The sequence below is a fragment of the Salmo salar genome, chromosome ssa02 (genome assembly GCF_905237065.1).
Source record: "Salmo salar chromosome ssa02, Ssal_v3.1, whole genome shotgun sequence".
Lineage (NCBI taxonomy): Eukaryota > Metazoa > Chordata > Actinopteri > Salmoniformes > Salmonidae > Salmo > Salmo salar.
In genome coordinates this window covers 32,164,366-32,183,798 of record NC_059443.1, presented here as the reverse complement: position 1 = coordinate 32,183,798, position 19,433 = coordinate 32,164,366, and the positions used below count along the sequence as shown (strand labels likewise).

Below are 19,433 nucleotides of genomic sequence, written 5' to 3'. Positions count from 1 at the left end.
GGATCACGACGACACATGAGCGTAAATATGTATTGATTGCAATTGTTCCCGAATGAGTGAGCCTTCAATTGTTTTAATATTAATGAACTCTGTAGGTGTAACTTCTCAGCGGACCGTTTATGACCCATTGTTCAACAGGCCGACCTGCCTGTTTAGCCCACAAGGGCACATTCCTCTACCAATCCTTTGTGACGATAATTACTGTTTTGTATGTTTTCTGTTAATTACTTAGTGTAGTAAATAAATGATTTTAAGACAATTGATGTATGGATGATTTTAGTAAAGACTGGGTTCGTGCAGATACAACAATTTACGACGTTTGGAATGAGACTGGATTCGAGGTAAAATACACCATTTAAACCACAAGATAATCGGCCTATACTATAATAGAATATTATAGTACAGGAAAGTTATATTAGGAAAATTATAGCTTTGTAATCTGAATATTCTCCTTGGTGCCCCGATCTCCTAGTTAATTACAATTAAACGATTAATCAGTTTAATCGCGTGATAATAATTACAGGGAGCTAATTGATAAACATATCTTCCGTTTAATGGTACCCCAAAGACACGACAACCCCAGACACCAATTCCAGTACTGAGAAGCCAGAGGATATGACCCCAGACCCCCAGTCCAGCAGTGAGAAACCAGAAGACATTGTCAACCACAATGAACCCTTAACATCCAAGAGTTACCAAAGTGAACTGGTGGCAGTATCATTTCTCCTGGCTGTGTGTTTGTGTGCTAGTGCAGGGAGGGCTCTATGGGTGGCGCCTGCTGGGCAGATATAAAATGGGCCCCTGGGACACTGCAGAGGGGGGATAAAAGGAAGTTTTGACACTGGCACAGGTTATCGAAGTAACGTAACATTAGCTAGTTTAACGTCCGATTACTCAAAATAGTCTGTTAACCCCACTTTTCATACTAATCTGGAGTTATTATTTTAATGATATTGTTTAGTTTATGGAGATGATAGATAAGTAAAACAAATAATCGTCTTTTGATGGCGTTTAATCTATTGATTAAATTAATAGTTCTACTTTTCAGCCCTTCCAGCCAGTATTTGAAGTATTTATAGTGATGACTTGCATTTTAAATGATATACTAGGCCTACACAGTATGTCTCATGTGATATGATGACCTGTCCTTTGGGGAATGAATCATCAATACATTATTTCTTGTGTGGGGATGGTGTCTTTTCATTTCAGGGAGAGATGTATGCCTTCCCAAGGGATGGCAAATCATTTTGCCTGATGTGAACCATAAGTGGGTGTCCAAGGCATTGTTCAGGTGGTCTGGGAATGGGATTCCAGAGATGGACTTTGCCAGGGTTGACAAAACATGGTGGGACCACCCCCCACCACCATCTGCAGCTCAGTAGAGATGGAGAGGTACTTTTCCCATCCTCTGCTGCTCTGGATACCCAGGAAGCTCTGGCAGGCAAAGCTGTATTGCCCACATTCTATGCAGTAAGAAGGTCATCATTTGGAACATATGGTTTCTTACACGGTTCCACGCAAATACATTGGTAATGGCAATATACTTTTAATGCAATTAATAATCTAATGCTGCTTTTATATTTAATACAAACAGCAACACATTTCTCGTTGTGAAATGTTATTATAGAATTATTCCATTCTCAGTCCGGTGTATTCTCATATTTGTTTTTTTTCTTTAGGAGAACTAATTTGGAGTACCTCTTCGATCAGACTGGTTTGGTGCTGCAGGATTATAAGGCTGCCATTGAGGAACTGGAGAAAGGTGATCCTGATGTCCAAGGGGAGGATGAGAGGGTTTGTCGAGCTTGTGGAATTTCAGGGCCTGACAGTTCCAGTGCTGGAGACAGCCCTGCCTCTTGTTGGCACCTTTCATCCTACTCCCACCCCCTCTACCAGCATCCAGTCCACAGCTGCATCAGTCAGTCCCCTGTCCTCCACTCCTCTATGGGCTACTCCACCCCCTGGGCCTCTGTCCTCCACACCTGTGCTCGTCAGTCCCCTGTCCTCCACTCCTGTATGGGCTACTCCACCCCCTGGGCCTCTATCCTCCACACCTGTGCTCGTCAGTCCCCTGTCCTCCACTCCTGTATGGGCTACTCCACCCCCTGGGCCTCTGTCCTCCACACCTGTGCTCGTCAGTCCCCTGTCCTACGTTCCTGTTCGGGCTAACGTTACTCCTTAGTCCATGGACCATAAATGTTATTTTTAAAGTGTGAATTGGCTTTGGCTGTCAGCTTTAATTTGAAGGTATTTTCATCCATATTACAGGACTTTTTTATTACAACACTTTTTCTACATAGTCTCTCCATTTAAGAGGAACCAAAAGTATTGGGATAAATTCACTTGTGTATTTAAGTAGTCAAAAGTTTAGTATTTGGTCCCATATTCCTAGCACACAATGATTACTTCAAGCTTGTGACTCTACAAATATTTGCTCTTTTGTTTTGGTTGTTTTTCAGATTATTTTGTGCCTAATAGAAATTACTGATAAATAATGTATTGTGTTATTTTGGAGTCACTTATTGTAAATAAGAATAGAATGTTTCTAAACACTTCTACATTAATGTGGATGCTACCAGGATTACGGATAGTCCTGATGAATTGTGAATAATGATGAGAAAGACACACAAATATCATACCCCCAAGACATGATGTATGATAAGGGCTATGTTGAGAGGTAGCTTGCAAGTAAGCATTTCATTGTACTGTACTGTTCATTGTTCTGCATATATGAATAAAAGTTGATTTGACAGTAAGGATGCTTGCCATTTCAGTAGACATAGTTCTAAGAGAGTACACCAGGGCTATATCTCTGGATACATTTGGCCAGGAGGGCTGTACTGCTCAGAATTGGCAACAAGGCACATTTGTTGGGTCAACATGAGATGCAGTTCAGCCTTTAGAGGAAGCAGACCTTCACGTAGGTTGTTGAAAATGCTCTGTGGTATGCTGGGTATTTGGTGGCATTGATAAAGAGTGATGCAAAAAAAAAACATGCTTCCAATCAGATGATTTTGTAGGAGTCCCAGCATCCATTCCACACCTCTAACCGCATTAGTCCTCCGCTCCTGTACGGACTACTCCACCGCTAGCTGGTTCTCTGTCCGTGGCCTTGACACCTGCGCCCTGCTAGGCCTCTGTTTATGAACTCCACACCTGTGCCCGGCTGGGCCTCTGATTTCAAACAATTAGAGTATATTTGTCATTCTCACGTCTTCCTCCAATTCTGTGTCTTGAATTACTTGTTTTACAATCAAAACAATTTCGGCAACATTACGTTGATGTGAACTTGATATTGCATTTATAAATTAAGACATTTCTCTTATTTGAGATAAACAAGATTCAACTCCTGTGGTGTTTAGGCTTAACACATTTAGGCTCCCCTTCTATAAATTCGAATCCTGAAGAGGGTGAGCGGTTTGACAAAAAGAGACAGGTTTTCATAAGTTATGGATGACAGATTTAAAGGCTGAGAGGAACGAGGATTGTCGGATGAAGCCCGATACTTTTCAACTCTCAGACTCTGTCACCGTAAGAAAAAGAAAGCATTAAAAACGATTCAAGGCTAAATAAAGCAGCCGTGTTGGGATTCGATACATCGGCGAGTATGTTCATTCTTGGTAGAAAATGCACCCCGAATTTGATACTCTTTATTCCTGGTGTCACAACCTCTATTGATTAACTATATCCTCCATACCCTGCAAGTGTAATCTCGTCATGAAACGTCATCAGAAGTGTCGACTAAATTTGAGGGCTGAGGGTGTGTCTGTTGAAGCAAGCGTTCCCAGAAATCTCGCGATGTTGCGTCTCTTGAGTTTATAAACAGTGACATTGCTGCTTTCAAGCCAACTGGGAACTCGGAAAAAAACTAGGTCAAATCATAACGTCAGTGATCTTCAAGTCGGAAAGTTGCAGCTCAAGAAAGATGCTCCAGCTTCCGACTTTGAATTCCGAGTTGATTGACAGTTCAAACGTTTTTCCCAGAGTCCCAGTTGTCATGAATGGACTGAAGTCGGATATTTCCATGTTTCCAATTGCTTTGAATGTAGCATATGATAGCAATTGATAGAGCAGACACAACAGGGCTCTGTAAACGTTGAAAAAGTAGCCTAGGTTATATCCTAGTACTTCCGTGTTTGTACAATAGCTGTTCCCGAACCTGGAAAAAGTGGACAAGTGGTAAGTTGTCCAATTTGAATTGTTACAAATGTTGGCTAAATTGATGTTGGTTAGGCGATTTGTGTTAACAGCTGTAGGCCTAATAACTGTAATCATTTGCAAGCTTCCATAGTCTTACATTCAATTCCAATTGAAATACAAAACACAGATTTACAAGTGTAACTCAAATGTGGCTTGAAAAAAGGCTATCATATATTGTAATCATTGAGTGTTGTCAATATTGTATTGATTTATTGAATTAACCTTTCAATGACGTTAGTCTCATTGAGATCAAATCTCCTTTGCGAGACCTAAGAAAGGCCCATTCTGTGCTAGTTACTGCTGTTTTTGGTCATTTGAAGTACACCTACATTTTACTCTTCAAACCTCAATTTTGTTCTTCAAAAGGCTAGTGTTAATGTTATTTCTAAACCAAGGACAACCTAGAGAAGACTTAGGCCATCTTTAATGCCATAATAAACACTGACAAAATGTCTGCAACTGTATTAAAGTATCAAGCTTTCAGTGTGTAGTTTTCTTTGCAGGTGTTTGTTGCAGTGAACCGCCCACATAAGGATCATCAACCATGTCCACCTCTATCACCACTACAAATGGAGTTGTGGTAGTGACACAAGTTTTCCCCTTGGCGGAGAGTGGCAAGGCTTCAGTGCCACTTCTGAATGTCACTCCCCAAATCCAGAGTGCGCCCCCCGCTGTGCCACTGCTGACCACTAAAGTGTCAGAGATGACAAGGGTGTTCCTGCAGGTTCAGCCACAATCTCTTGGGGTGAGAACAGAATATTACTGTCCTTTGTCTTTAGTGCTCATTCCATCCATTTGCCATTGGATTCAATCATCGGCTGTAACATTGTAGAGATCTATATTTAAGATCCTTTGAGGGCAACTTGATTTAGAAGAAAACAAAATCTAGGCTAAACTGTGAACCACTATTAGTTACCATTTCCACTTGTTACTCAATGTTCGCTGAATTACTGTTGTCTCAGATTGTGCAGATCGTTCTTGGATTGGTGTGTATGGTGGTGAGCCTGTCTGCTCTTCTCACCCCTATCCTGTATGACCAGTTCCCACTCTTCATGGGAGTTTCTGTAAGTTCTGGGTACCAAGGGGGCAAGTAATATCCAACACACTTAATGCTACACGGACACATGCAATTTTAGAGATGTTTCCTCAGAGTGAATCTGCCGTCATCTATCTTACAGTAGTTCTGTTGTAACCTAGAAAAGTAGGTGAACAAGCAGGATAACACTCATGACCAAAGTGCATCCCACACCCACAGGAGACAGCAGAACTTGTTTATCTATAAACTGTAGGCCACTACAGTAGGTGACATTGGATGTGGCAGTTGATTGGTCAGCATCACCTTAGCTTCATATGTCAATGGTCTAAAGTCTCTTTCTTTCCTGTGTTGCTCACTCTCCAGTTTGTCCTCTCTGGATCTCTCACTGTGGCTGCCCGGAAAGGAACACGTTTGAGTCTGGTAAGTCATTCACTGTGACTGTGGTTAATAGCAGTGTGCACTTCAAGTTTACTTTATTAGATTTATAAATTGAGATGTATATCAGAAATTAAATCTTTGCTATTAGGAAGTAAAACAGGATATATTTTATTAGACAAACTCACAAACCAAAAATCTAACCAGTTGCAACAGTTAATAGCAGTTAATATGTCCACATATTTTTAAACAAAACAAATGACCATTGTCATGCAATGGTTGTTCAGTTTCCCCTCCTCTCCATTTCCCACCCTGTCAGATTAAAGGGACTCTGGCTGTGAATGTTGTCAGTGTTCTTGTGGCCCTGGCTGGGGTTGCCTATATTTGCATGCTGCTGACTGTAAAACATGAAGATGGTTTCTGCACCGACACTGACGACAACTATACTTCCAATTCCAACCAGAACGGGATAAAGGAATGCACAATCATGGTTAGGACACTATATGTAAGTATTCATGGAAGTGACCTGGTTCATGTAATTTTGCTGTATGCATTTGTTATACTAACTTCAGAGAACTCCGTAACCTTCCAAACACATGAGGTTGGTGGCAACTTAATTGGGGAGGATGGGCTTATAGTAATGGCTGGAGCAGAATAAGTGGAATGGTATCAAATGCATCACACTGTGTTTCTGTGTTTTATGCCATTCCATTTGCACCATTCTGGAAAAGATTATGATCCGTTCTCCCCTCAGCAGTCTCCTGTGTTTCCAAACAGTTTGTTTATTAAAGGTTGCAAGGAGCTAGAGAAATGCATCTTTGCAGGCTTATTAAATGTTTTATGTATTTACGAGATACCGTTGATATTGTTTTACCAGGATGAGAAACCTGAACAAAACTTGTAAATCATTCTAAAGTTACAATGCAAATCATTAGCCCAACCATTGACACCTATTCTTCTTGTTTTACCTCTGTGTGCATCAGAAAGTCTTGAATGGGGTGAAGGGCCTACTGCTGGTCCTGACGGTGATGGAGCTCTGTGTGGCTCTCACTGTCTGCGTCTTCTCTGGGAAATCCATTCACCTCCGTGGGTACTACAGCCTGAGCTGTGGCCGGGGGATGGTAAGCTTGAGAACGCTGCAGTCATCGCTTACATCAACTGGTTAATAGTCTGTTGAGCAGGCAGAAAGTGCAGCAGCTGTACATAATTAAAAAAAAAAAAAAGTACAGTCTTACAGTAGCTCAAACAAACGCTATGGGGCATGAACCATTTTGCCTGTTTAACAGAACATTGCTACAATCCCTAACTTTCCCCAAACACTTGTTGCTTCTTGACTCCCCCTCTTGTAAACTCCTAGGTACCAACAATAACTGAATTGCTCCACCTAGTCCTCTGGTAGTTTACACCACCAGAGGATTTGAAAGGACAGTCCTTTCAAATCCCCAGAATGGTGAAGTGTATATGGGTCATGTTGAATGGTCAGTTTGAGATGATGCCAGTCTGTGCTAGTTCCTCACTTCATCTTCCTCCTCCTGCACCTTGTCATTGGGTCTAGGTGGTGGTAGAGACTGGTACTGACCCCACCGGAGCCAGCCAGGCCTCCCTGAGTGACAGTGACGTGGCCTTACTGGGCAGTGTTGAAGACTCTGACACCCCGGCTCCACCGTACTCTCCTTGAGGCAGAACCATACCATACACCTCACCCTACTTCTCACAACACGTATTGCATTGTAGTATACCCTATGTACTCGTGTGTACTCATGTTTCTCTTGTTTGAATTTATTTCACAATTGCTTACCTAAACTGCATGAAGATTATTATTATTATTATTATTATTAGGAAGTGTGACGCCATTGTGAATGTTTCCGATGTTTTGTTATCAATGTGAACAGTCGTGTCCTGATGAATGTAGTGCTTACTAATTCATGAAGTAGGACTATTCTCTTTGCTATTTCATATTACTGGAGAGTTGATATCTTGATTTCTGACAGTATCATTCTTTCATTCAATAAATCTAATATTTCCTCTTCAAGTGTTAGTGTCTACATTGGTAGAAATTTACACAGATCACTGTAACCTTATAGCTATTTCCATCTGGTTCCAACTGTTTAATGCTTTTCTGGAGGTGAAATGCCAACCTGACATCACATGCACTCAAGTCACCCATTCATCTTTTGCATTATTGATTGAAGTGCAACTGAGAATGCACGTTGAGTGGTGCTCTCCTAAAAGCTGGGGCTCTGTAGGCTAAATATAATTAATGACATGAGGGCAATTTCATCCATCCATCCCTGGTTTAATAGCCTCACCCTCAACAGTAGGAGTCGACGACTAGTGCTCTTGCATTGGGCGAGTTTGTTATGCATGGCCTTGTGACCCGGGTGGGTGGAGATTTGTCTTTAGGACCAATGGAATGGTTGAAAATGAGCAAACTCCTGGGGGACCGGGCCACGCAAAACAAATTTGCCCATTGTTTTTCCAGTGATGTCCAGTCAGGGTAGGCAGTGCGTTCTACAAACCACTACCCTTTGCTGGGTGTGTTACTGGAAAAATAACTGCTTATCCCATTCGTTTTAACAGAAGGCAACGGTAAGTGATCCGAAATTGTGTCATTATTATAAAATGTTGCTTGAGAGATTCAATATAGCAGCACATTACTCAATTAGAGGTAACTCTTTATGAGTAACTAATACAAAGACAAATGAAATGACGGTGCTTGCTGAATTGGTAACAATCACACCCGTTGAAGTATCCTGTAAAGACTATGAAGGAACAACATGCCGACAACAAATGTCATGCATTGCCTATTAATTTAAATGTAACTAGCCTATATACTTAGCTAAGTAGTTAACTATGGTAAGATTTTCTGTTTCACACCTCCCAACAGTAAGCGAGCAAGCTTCGATTCAATTTGCTACAACATGAATGTTGTGCCCCGCCAATATCCTCTCAGAGGAACAGCTGTCTATAGTTATTCCAGTGGAAGGCCCAAGACTCTGGGGTGAGCACTCAATTCATTCATAGATGTTTATTGAACAGTTAGGATACTAGGAATGGAAGGTATGAATGTGGTTTTGTACTATATATACCTATAGTAGTAGCTGTTCTGTCATGTTCATGATGCACTGATGTAGCTTATAAATGTGTAATCGGTTCATTTAATATATATATATATATTTTTTTTGTCTCTCACTACACACTTCTGTGGTAATTTGAGATGATCATTGGGCTGCTAACGGTCTCCATGGCTGGGAATCTTTTTCAGCTGAACAGTTTCTTTAAAAGAGATGTCTTTGTCATGTTAATTGTTGGAGGATGGGTAAGCTAAATATTGATCAGTTGTCTTTTAGGTTAAACTAAAAAGAAATTGGAACTGTGCTATATATATTCATGCCACTTGCATTGTTGAATGATACTTCCACACATTGTGTATGTGATCTGTCTCTAAAGTTCAGGATTTTGTTTCTTTCTCCCATAGGTCCTCTTTAGTGGAATTACTCTTGTATATGCTGGCATTAACCCCACATAAAGTACTTCTGGGTAAGTAGGAGAAAGCTGTTTAGATGGCGTTCAGCGGCTGGCACCTAGGGTGGTGTCCAGTTCAACCACTTAACTCAACCAACCGCTGTCAACCCCTTATAACTCGTGAAATCAAGTAGTTGATTTGGTTCTGGGTTCAAGATCAGTCAACCCCTTACTCAATTAGTCAACCAAGGGAAATATATTTGTGTTTTCTTTAAGAGTATGTCGCCTCTGTTTCCACAGGTGAAGTAAAATGTCTCACTGAGCTGATTTAAATGTAGGTGTTCAGTAGTGTGTTCAGTGATGGGGTTGAATGAGTGACTGAATGTGTGTCAGTAAGGGTCCAGTGAAGGAGAGAGAGGCTTGCCCACCTTGCAGTTGTCACAACAGATTCCTTTGGAGGAACACTGGACCCAAGGAACTTTCTGAATGCACTGTATGTCCAAACATACACCTTACAAACAGGACAAATACCCCTGCAAAGAGGATCACCACTACTATTTCTATGGAGACACTGTGGTAGGTATTTTCTTCAATACCTCTGAATTCAAGCAAAGGCCAGATGTAGATTGGTCTGTGTTGCTGCATCTGATAACATGACCATGACGCTGGTGTGGTGTGTAAATGTCTCCTCTGTTGTGTGTCTCTGCATGGCTTCCTTCCTGTGACGCTCCTGATCAACGGTATGCTGGGCATTCTGATTGGTTTCTTGGTGCTGGAGATGCTGATCAGTGTGGTCGTTATTCTGTATGGGCTGTGCACAATGGGTACTGACGGCCCAGAGGTAAGAACCATCTCCTCACAACCTACTTTTGGGCTGCGTTTACACAGGCAGCCCAATTTTGGTATTTTTTTTCACTAATTGGTCTTTTGACCAATCAGCTCTGAAAAGTATCTGATGTGAAAAGATCAATTAGTGGAAAAAAAGATCAGAATTGGGCTACCTGTCTAAACGCAGCCTTGATGTCACTTTCTGATTAGGTGACTAGATTCACTAAGATTAGATAAGTCCCTCTTTCCTCCCTGCTCAGGTCCCTCAGGAAGAGACTGACACCCCTCTGTGTGTTCCCAGCAGCACTGCAGACCCCCTGTGCTTCCCTGGCACTCAGGGTGAAGTCACCACAGTGTTGGCACTGCTGTGAAACATTCAGACATGATGATAAAGGCTAAATCTCTGGCCTAGTGGCAAGAAAAAAAAGGGGGGAAAAAAGGGGGAAAACGAATACCTTACTGTTATGCTTGCCTTTCTTGCACTAAAACCACTTGCACTTGTGTTTTCTTACTAGCACTGATTCTGCTGAAAGTTGTTTTGTTGAGGAAAGTTTTACTTGCATCTTATTCATCCCTTACATTTGTGTGTATAAGGTAGTCGTTGTGAATTTGTTAGATTACTTGTTAGATATTACTGCTTTGTCGGAACTACAAGCACAAGCATTTCGCTACACTCGCATTAACATCTGCTAACCATGTGTATGTGACCAATACAATTTGATTTGATTGTGATATGCGGTTGTCTTACCTAGCTAGCGCATTAAGTTAAATCGCTCTGGATTTCTACTAAGCTATATACAATTATTTTAAGAAGGTCATACCAAGGATTATTTAGCTATTTGATTTTGAATTTAAGACCCCTTGAAGAATCCCCAAAAATATTTAAAAAAATATTTGATGAAAAATTGTATTTGGCCCATACAAATGCATTGAATAACAAATTCACTACATGGAACAACAGATAGTCAAACCCAAAAGAATCAAAAGAAAGTTTGATCTGAACTGTCTGTCCTATATCTGAAAGCTCTAACAAAGATCAGGAACATTTATTTGTATTATTATTTGTATTTATTTGTACATGTATTTAACTCCGTATTTTTGTCACTAAACAGTGTCCATATATACTTCCATATATTTTTTGTACTTGTACTGGGGACCTTCAGACGAGTCTTGTGAGGCCTGTGGGCATCCTAAAGCAAAATAACACGTACGTGTTTGTGAGTCTCACCTTTCCACAGAGTGGTCATATTAGTGTGTAGCCCAAACAGTTTGGATACTACAGACAGAAGTTGGCAGATCGGCAGTAAGATTATGGGGGTCATAGAGCAAAATGGAGAACATCATCGTGAGAGTCTCATCTTTCCATAGAGGGGTCATATTATTCTTTTTTTTAAATCGGACACTACAGATGATTTTGTGAGAAGACTGATTTTCGGGATGTCTCATGGTCTGACAAACACTGTTCTAGCTCTGTCACTTTTCATTGCAGATGTGGAAGAGTGACATATGGTGGATTGAGAAATATCATGCTAAAACTGTGCTGTTTACATGCGTGAATGTATTATTTTTATATAACTAGGCAAGTCAGTTAAGAAAAAATTCTTATTTACAATGACGGCTTACCCCAGCCAAACCTGGACAACGCTGGGACAATTACAGCCCGATGTGATACAGCCTGGATTCAAACCAGGGACTATAGTGATGCCTCATGCACTGAGATGCAGTGCCTTAGACCGCTGCACCACTCAGGAGCTGAACATAAAGAAACTAAAATACATCTCATTCTCCCATACATTAGATCTTGCATAGATATATATCTTACATTGTTGGTATCAGTAGATTTGAACAGTTTAGTTGTGTTTTTCCAAATTGTTATTTTAGGCAATGTATTTTACTGAAGCATCTTCAAAATAATATTGGTCTTTGGCGCCACCTACTGGATTAATAATACATTGAAAGGGGCAGCACATGGGTGCAACCACAATCACAGAGGAGGAGGCAAAGCTAAAGGTTTCACTCTTGCTAAAATCTGTCCAAAATGAGGTCAACGCGTTTCTATTGGTTTATTTAAACATAAACTTGTCACATGCTTTCCCGCCTTTGGGACAACGACTCCCATTGTTAGGGCGGAGACATTAGCATCTCCTCATTACATACAAATCTGTATATGGGGAGCTCAATGTCAGAAAGTTATGAGGTAGATAATGCTACCCCCCCAGGGAAGTGTGATTAGTCCTTTGTTGTTCTCCATTATAATTGATTATGTATTCTCTCAGGGGAGAACAGATATTGGGAGGTCTTTGTTTGCGGACAACAGGGCGCTGTGGAAGAGAGGGAGAAATATTCCCCATAAAGTCAGGAGAGTTCAAGAAGGATCAGAGAAGTTAAACAGTGGTCCCACAGGTGGGGCTTCAAGTTCTCAGTTGAGAAAACACAGACTGGTTAGGGAGGAAAGTACGGGAGGAATCTGGAGAGGGTGAGAGTGTTTAGGTTTCTGGGGATCTGGTCTGACACTTGAATGACATGGGCGGAACACATTAACAGAGTAGTTATCAAAGGAAAGAAAATATTGAATGTGATGCATTGCCTGTCAGGAATGACGTGGGGGGGGGGGTGGATAGAATGGCATTGAAAACATTATATATATCAATATTAAGATCATCACTGGACTATGGTAGTGTAGCATATGCATCAGCAGCTCAGATATCTTTAAAAAAGCTAGATGTAATCCAGGCTCAAGTGTACAGCCATACTCTTGGCTGCAGAGTGGGTGGTGGAGGTGAGGCCAGATAGGGTTGTCATCTGCTCTGACTCATGTGTTGCACTGATGAGCTTTAATTCATTTGTGTCACGGAGCAGACAAGATGTATTGTATGACATTTTGCAGTGCCTGTGTAGGGGGAGACAGATGGGGGTATTTGTGATGTTCCTCTGGGTACCAGCTCCTGTGAGAGTAGAGGGTAATGAGGAAGTGGATGTTCTTGCCAAGCAAGCTCTCAGACATCATAACATTTAAATGGAATGGAATTGTCAATCAGTAAAGCACAAGCCAATGGGTTAATAAGAAGTGGTCAAAAACAAATGGCAAGAGTTGTGGAATAGGGATGGAAAGGGAAGACTCCTGTGTAAGATCCAGGAAAATGTGGGGTCAGGGAGGTCCTCAGGTCGAGAGAGAAGGGAGGAACGTGGAATCACAAGGCTCTGGGACACACAAAGCTCAACAGTACAAAACATCTGACTGGGTGTGATCACTGCCAGGAGAAGATGTAGACAGTGGAAAACCTGTTATTTCAGTGCCAGCACAATGGGAGGGATTGTTATCAGATTTAAGGACAAATATATAATATATGCCATTTAGCAGATGCTTTTATCCAAAGCAACTTCGTCATTCGTGCATACATTTTACGTATGGGTAGTCCAGGGAATTGAACCCACTACCATGGCGTTACAAGCGCCATGCTCTACCAACTGAGCTACAATGGTATTAAAGGGCCAAGCTTAAGTTAATAGCTGAGAAAATCTTCAGGGGATGTAGTATTTAATTATGTATTTAGTTTCCTTAACTATCTTTCGATATATGTTTCATTAGTATTTTTTTTTTACATTGTCAGCATTCCTTCAAAATACAGAAATACAGCAGGTAGGATGCATTTTGCATCACATGATGCTTCCTTTTCCATTATATGATTCATAATGCATCATACCAGCTGTATTTCTGTATTGTGAAAGTTATAAAGTATATCTTGAAAACTTTCTTGCTGACATGCAACACCTTTTGATATCAACAATGGACTAATGAAAAAAATAACAATATGTTTTTTGGGTGGACATTTCAGGAGACGAGAATAGTGGGTAGGATTTAGAGTTTTTAGACCTGGTCCACACTCCAGTCCAGTTCGTGGCGGTAAAGCACATTAAAGTTAGTTGCCAACCGCCATATATAAACTGAGGAAGAAGAAGAAGAGCCACATGTGATACCAATGTAGCCAATGAATGTAGGTAGCTAGCTACGTGTCCATTTGTGTTAATATTCCTTGGACATGACAGCTCCAGCATAGAAGCTAAGATCAGTGGGCAGCAAACAATTTTGTTGCATGAACCATCGACCTAGCTAACAAGGCAGGAGCCCACTAGATAGATAGATAGCAAAAACAGCTTGGGAGTTGATCATAATAATAACGGCTAGCTATAGAGTTAGCTTGGTTGTCAATACTTCAGGGAACTGCAGTGGGATGTCAATTGCGCTACTAGTGCTCATTTGAACAAATGTGTAATGTGGTAATATTAGCTAGCTAGCTAACACGCATTGCCATTCTTATATTGCTATCAGAAATCTGATTTGTTATTGCTCGCAGGATTATTTGACACATTATTTTGTAAATTAGGCTACCTATCAGTCACCTGCATTAAACTACTGTATCTATCAATAAGGATAATAATTTACAACCATGGAAAAAGTCACGAAAATACTGGTTCATCTGTCGAAGAATAATGTCGCACCGCAATGTGCCCGTTTTGCACAGGTCAGTTGTGCATGTGCTATATTTTTGCTTTGTTGTCACTTCAACAAGCCAAATGCCACTGTCACGTGTAATTTTTGAAAACGAGGTGGGCGCTATGGCAGTGTTTGGTTTTACTGTAGTACCATTTTAAAGGGGTAGGTCACCCAAATTAAATGGAAGGTTATAAAGAAAAAAATTATACTTTTGGTCACGTAGTCTATATGTACAGTATGTGGACAACTTCACATCGAACATCTAATTCTAAAATCATGGGCATTAATATGGAGTTTGTCCCCCCCTTTGCTGCTATAACAGCCTCCATTCTTCTAGGAAGGCTTTCCACTAGCTGTTGGAACATTACTGCGGGGACTTGCTTCCATTCAGCCACGAGCATTAGTGAGGTCAGGCACTGATGTTGGGTGATAAGGCCTGGCTCGCAGTCGGCGTTCTAATTCATCCCAAAGGTGTTCGATGAGGTTTAGGTCAGGGCTCTGCTGGCCAGTCAAGTTCTTCCACACCGATATCAACAAACTATTTCTGTATGGACCTCCCTTTCTGCACGGGGCCATTGTCATGCTGAAACCAGGAAAGGGCCTTCCCCAAACTGTTTCCACAGTTGAAAGCACAGAATCGCCTGGAATGTCATTGTACACTGTAGCGTTAAGATTTCCATTCACTGGAACTAAGGGGCCTAGCCCCAACCATTTTAAAACAGCCCCAGACCATTATTCCTCCTCCACCAAACTTTACAGTTGGCACTATGCTTTGGGGCAGGTAGCGTACATCTGGCATCCGCCAAACCCAGATTCGTCTGTCGGACTGCCAGATGGTGAAGCGTGATTCATCACTCCAGAGAATGTATTTCCATTGCTCCCGAGTCAAATGGCGGCAAGCTTTACACCACTCCAGCCGATGCTTGGTGATTTTAGCTGTATGTGCGGCTGCTCGGCCATGGAAACCCATTTCATGAACCTCTCTGTGAACAGTTATTCTGACATCTGACGTTGCTTCCAGAGGCAGTTGGGAACTCGGTAGTGTTGCAACATAGGACACATGATTTTTACGCACTACGTGCTTCAGCACTCGGCGGTCCCGTTCTGTGAGCTTGTGTGGCCTACCACTTCGTGGCTGAGCCGTTGTTTCTCCTACTTCACAATAACAGCACTTATAGTTGACCGGGGCAGTTCTAGTAGGGCAGAAATTTGATGAACTGACTTGTTGGAAAGATGGCATCCTATGACGGTGCCACGTTGAAAGTCACTGAACTCTTCAGTAAGGTCATTCTACTGACAATGTTTGTCTATGGAGATTGCATGGCTGTGTGCTAGATTTTATACACCTTTCAGCAACAGGTGCGGCTAAAATAGCTGAATCCACTAATTTGAAGGGGTGTCCACATACTTTTGTATATATAGTGTATATTTCCTTAATTTATGGGCCAGAGATTGCCATCCATAATCAGGATTTATATATTGATAACCAAAAAAACAATGGTTGAATGGACCCATAGCAGGCCCAGTATTTTCCCTTCCAAAATACATTGAAATCAAGTAATTTAGCTAAATGGTTAGCCTTTATTCTTGTAGTTGCCGATACTTCAAAGGTTGTTATATGAGGTGAATTGTGCAACAGTTAAAAAAAATCACTTTTTTTTTACCACTTAATTTTCTGTTAGAGCATAACAGGTCATTTTACAGAGACTCTTGATGAGGTGGAGGTGAAGTGTTCTTTGGAGAACAATCGCTTTACACTGTGTGAGTGCGAGAAGGGGAGAGGAATTCCGCTAAAGGTAATGGCTCAATGAAACACATTCAATTTAATAAACTGATAGGTTTAATTGTTTCATCAGTTGTGGCCACATTTCCATACCTCAGACAGTTGTTTTGTGTATCCCATAGAAATGATTGTTGGTTGACTGAAAAAAGTGTAATGGAAAATGTTTGGGTTTATTTGGTTGATATTTGGGTTTTTTTCAGAGGGCAACCTTTTGCCCCTTCAAGTATCTGTCTGTGGCAGAGGCAGCTGCAATCCCATTGGATGTTCAGAACCGTGGAGTGGACGTGGGAGTTGCTATTCTTCTGCAGTCAGCCAATCAGAAGGTGTTGTTAACTCGACGGGCGTCCAGTCTCCGCATTTTCCCCAATGTGTGGGTTCCACCAGGTATGGTATCATTCTGCAGAAGTAACCTTTCAAAATGAAATGGCATTCCATAGGAAGACACTTTGGGTAACCCAATTTACCTTTTTTTTTTCAGGTGGCCATGTGGAACTGGATGAGAGGGTAACGTTTCTAGTTGCAATAGCTATTAAACAGTGGAAGATAAATTCGATTATTCCTCATAAGTGTCTTTGCCTGTGGTTTCTACCCCCTCATGGTCTCTGTGGTCAATTCCCTTTTAGCTCAATCAAGCTTGGTGTGTGGGTTTGCCTCATATCTCTCTTGTTTGTCAGCTTCTGGACGCGGGGCTGAGGGAGTTGAGGGAGGAGACAGGACTGAAGCTGGACCCTGGAGACGTCTCAGCTCAGCTGCTGGGGCTCTGGGAGGTGGGAAATCACTGCCACTACACATCACATTTCTAGGCCCAGGGAATAGTTTGTTAAATAATAATAATCATATGTAAATATATTAGAAAAAACCTAGTGGCCACAATTCCACAGACATTTGATCAATTCTGATTTGTCTGACAGTCCTGTTTGCTCATGTTGGCTTAAATGTTTGTTCTGTTTCTCTTCACAGTCGGTTTTCCCGCCCATGCTGAGCAGAGGGATGCCACAGAGGCACCATGTGGTCACCTACATGCTCCTAAACACCTCCCTCACACACCAGCAGCTTCAGGTGTCTGTCTGTCTGTCTGCCTGACTGTCCTGTCTGCCTGACTGTAATGTCTGTCTGTCTGGTGTTATCATTAAAGGCACACAAAGCTAAATCATGGAGAATGCCTCTGACTCACTAAAGACTATCTTTATTCTAGGCCTCTCTGCGCCCCGAGCCCGCTGAGGTCAGTGGCTGTCTGTGGGTGGATGCCTCGCTGGTCAAGGCCATCGTGTCCGCCGTAGACGGAGAGGAGGGTTCTGTGACACCGCTGGAGGGCCTGGCTCCAACCATAAGGTACATCACATCCACAAAGTAATGTACTCAAAACAATAACAGACATAAACAAATATATTATATACTGTACCATTGACAAGTATTTGTGAAAAAAAGTTTTACTGGGCTAATTTCCTCTGACATTAATTATTTCATTGGTTTCCACTTAACAATGTTGCCATTTTGTTTCTGTGGTGTTGTTCTCCAGTGTATCGGAGGTCTCTCCGGAAGGTGTGCTCAGTGAGTCAGTTTTGCCATTGTCTGTTTTGTGTAACCGGGCCCCGAATAGTGGAGAGGATGTGGAGCGGGTTAGCACTGGTACCAAATACGCCCTGGTGCTCTGGCTTAAGAACCTTGAGGGACAGGGGACCCGGTGTTAACTGTCTTCACTAAACCTGGATGTCTAGCCCTGTGATGAAGTGACTTCCTGGAGGATGACATCACTTCCTGGAGTTTGCCTTAACCGGTGAAGGTCACCTAAAGTGAACTATCATCTTTCAAAAAAATCTTGTACGTATTAACCAATAATGAACTTTGGGTGAACTATCCCTTTAATATCAACAGCAACACCTACAAGTCTTATATGGCTGTTTTGAGGGCTTTGCATGAGCTATCAATTGTGTTGTGTGTAAGAACAGTTTTTATTGCAAGGGTGTTGTTAGTGATGAAATGTTATGAACAAAGTGGATTTATACTGCAGATGCTTTTATGATCATTATATTCCATTTGCGCCTTTAAGCCACAAGATGGCAATGCATAGCCTACACAGTGATTTCACATTTGGAAACAAGCGTGAAACAATCAGAATTCTGATTTAAGTTTACATAATTATCTTGACTTGTAAATAAGAATGTGTTCTTAACTGACTCGCCTGGTTAAATAAAAATCTATAAAATATTTCATTTTTCTAAATGTAATTATTTTCCTCAACCAGCATATTTCCTATTATTTTTAGTATTTTTTTTTACTATACTCAGACAGAAGTTAGGTCTCAAGTTAGTTAGGTTAGGTCTTCATTGTAAATATTGTGTTGTACTTTCAACTGAAGATAGTAAATATTGGATATTTGCAGTGATTCAATAATTCACATTTAAAGACCACATTTTTATATGTCATGAGTGGAAGGTGTGTGTGTGTCATATAACGAAACCTCTTTTCTCACCAACACCCAGATTAATATACTGTACATCATGGCAACCTCACCCAAGGATAAGCTACTGGGAAATATCCTTACTTTGTTCTTTGGCTGCATTTAGACAGGCAGCCCAATTTTGATATTTTTCCCACTAATTGGTCTTTTGACCAATCACATCAGATCTTTTGCAGAGCTGATCTGATTGTTCAAAAGACCAATTAGTGGGGAAAAATAATCAAAATTGGGCTGCCTTTGTAAAGCAGCCTTTGTGTGTCAGCTGTTTATGTAGGATTTAACAGCTACTGTTACAGCGTTGCAGTCTCATGGTTGATCTGAAGCAATGCGTGACATTTGAACGCAAATCAGCCAATTATAAAGATAAATCTTGAATGTTAAATGGGGGAGGGGTATGGGGGGGGTAATAATGAAATGTAAAATAGTTTTTAAATGGTTTTCTACAGTAACTAATTAACTAAGTGACTACAATTTGTGCATTAATTTAGGGACACAATTCACATCAACAAGTCAGAATCCACAGTAAAAAGATTGGAAGGGTTGGATTTCTCTAATTCATTACAAGTCATTACATTTTAATCTCACTAGGAATAACATTCAGGTGGAAAGAGTTGGAGAATAATCTTCATAAGATCCTGAACTATCCCATTTTCCCCGAACTGTCCTGGCTTTTACCATGCAGAGGTAATCGGACCTGCTGTTAGTATTAGGAGCACCACACCCTCTGTGCCAATATCAGTGGGCACTGGGAATTACAGTGGGCAAATATGTGGCAGGGCATTCAAGGTAT

At 41.2% G+C, this 19,433-nt stretch overlaps 3 protein-coding genes across 4 annotated transcripts; all 3 read left to right on the top strand.

The window, feature by feature from the left end:
- Positions 1 to 973: 973 nt before the first annotated feature.
- On the top strand, positions 974 to 2,756 carry LOC123729008 (uncharacterized). The gene is made up of 2 exons (XM_045702416.1): positions 974 to 1,529; positions 1,680 to 2,756. The coding sequence occupies exons 1-2, from the start codon at positions 1,303 to 1,305 to the stop codon at positions 2,167 to 2,169; spliced, it is 717 nt and encodes a 238-aa protein (XP_045558372.1). The 5' UTR covers positions 974 to 1,302; the 3' UTR covers positions 2,170 to 2,756.
- A 1,018-nt stretch (positions 2,757 to 3,774) lies between these two features.
- Positions 3,775 to 7,638, top strand: si:dkey-7j14.6 (CD20-like domain-containing protein). Of its 2 annotated transcripts, none has more exons than XM_014160762.2 (7): positions 3,775 to 4,179; positions 4,704 to 4,945; positions 5,163 to 5,264; positions 5,600 to 5,656; positions 5,931 to 6,116; positions 6,595 to 6,732; positions 7,167 to 7,638. In XM_014160762.2, the coding sequence occupies exons 2-7, from the start codon at positions 4,745 to 4,747 to the stop codon at positions 7,287 to 7,289; spliced, it is 807 nt and encodes a 268-aa protein (XP_014016237.1). In that variant the 5' UTR covers positions 3,775 to 4,179; positions 4,704 to 4,744; the 3' UTR covers positions 7,290 to 7,638. The 2 variants fall into 2 exon arrangements, with proteins under 2 accessions (XP_014016237.1, XP_014016247.1); XM_014160772.2 differs by having other exon boundaries at positions 3,891 to 4,179; positions 4,692 to 4,945.
- Positions 7,639 to 13,892: 6,254 nt separating this feature from the next.
- On the top strand, positions 13,893 to 18,390 carry LOC106580095 (nucleoside diphosphate-linked moiety X motif 17-like). Its single transcript, XM_014160747.2, has 8 exons — positions 13,893 to 14,427; positions 16,082 to 16,195; positions 16,383 to 16,566; positions 16,661 to 16,686; positions 16,857 to 16,949; positions 17,143 to 17,241; positions 17,378 to 17,514; positions 17,702 to 18,390. Exons 1-8 carry the CDS (start codon positions 14,353 to 14,355, stop codon positions 17,871 to 17,873), a joined length of 900 nt encoding a protein of 299 aa, XP_014016222.1. The 5' UTR covers positions 13,893 to 14,352; the 3' UTR covers positions 17,874 to 18,390.
- The last annotated feature ends 1,043 nt before the right edge of the window (positions 18,391 to 19,433 follow it).

What these genes read in the sequence shown, in the direction of transcription:
- LOC123729008 (XM_045702416.1), top strand. Translation starts at nt 1,303, where the DNA reads ATGGGATTCCAGAGATGGACTTTGCCAGGGTTGACAAAACATGGTGGG. An exon ending in GGTTCCACGCAAATACATTG is followed by an intron (nt 1,530 to 1,679) that starts GTAATGGCAATA and finishes TTTTTTCTTTAG; the next exon opens with GAGAACTAATTTGGAGTACC.
- si:dkey-7j14.6 (XM_014160762.2), top strand. Translation starts at nt 4,745, where the DNA reads ATGTCCACCTCTATCACCACTACAAATGGAGTTGTGGTAGTGACACAA. An exon ending in TCATGGTTAGGACACTATAT is followed by an intron (nt 6,117 to 6,594) that starts GTAAGTATTCAT and finishes TGTGTGCATCAG; the next exon opens with AAAGTCTTGAATGGGGTGAA. An exon ending in TGAGCTGTGGCCGGGGGATG is followed by an intron (nt 6,733 to 7,166) that starts GTAAGCTTGAGA and finishes CATTGGGTCTAG; the next exon opens with GTGGTGGTAGAGACTGGTAC.
- LOC106580095 (XM_014160747.2), top strand. Translation starts at nt 14,353, where the DNA reads ATGGAAAAAGTCACGAAAATACTGGTTCATCTGTCGAAGAATAATGTC. An exon ending in CAATGTGTGGGTTCCACCAG is followed by an intron (nt 16,567 to 16,660) that starts GTATGGTATCAT and finishes TTTTTTTTTCAG; the next exon opens with GTGGCCATGTGGAACTGGAT. An exon ending in AGCTGCTGGGGCTCTGGGAG is followed by an intron (nt 16,950 to 17,142) that starts GTGGGAAATCAC and finishes TTCTCTTCACAG; the next exon opens with TCGGTTTTCCCGCCCATGCT.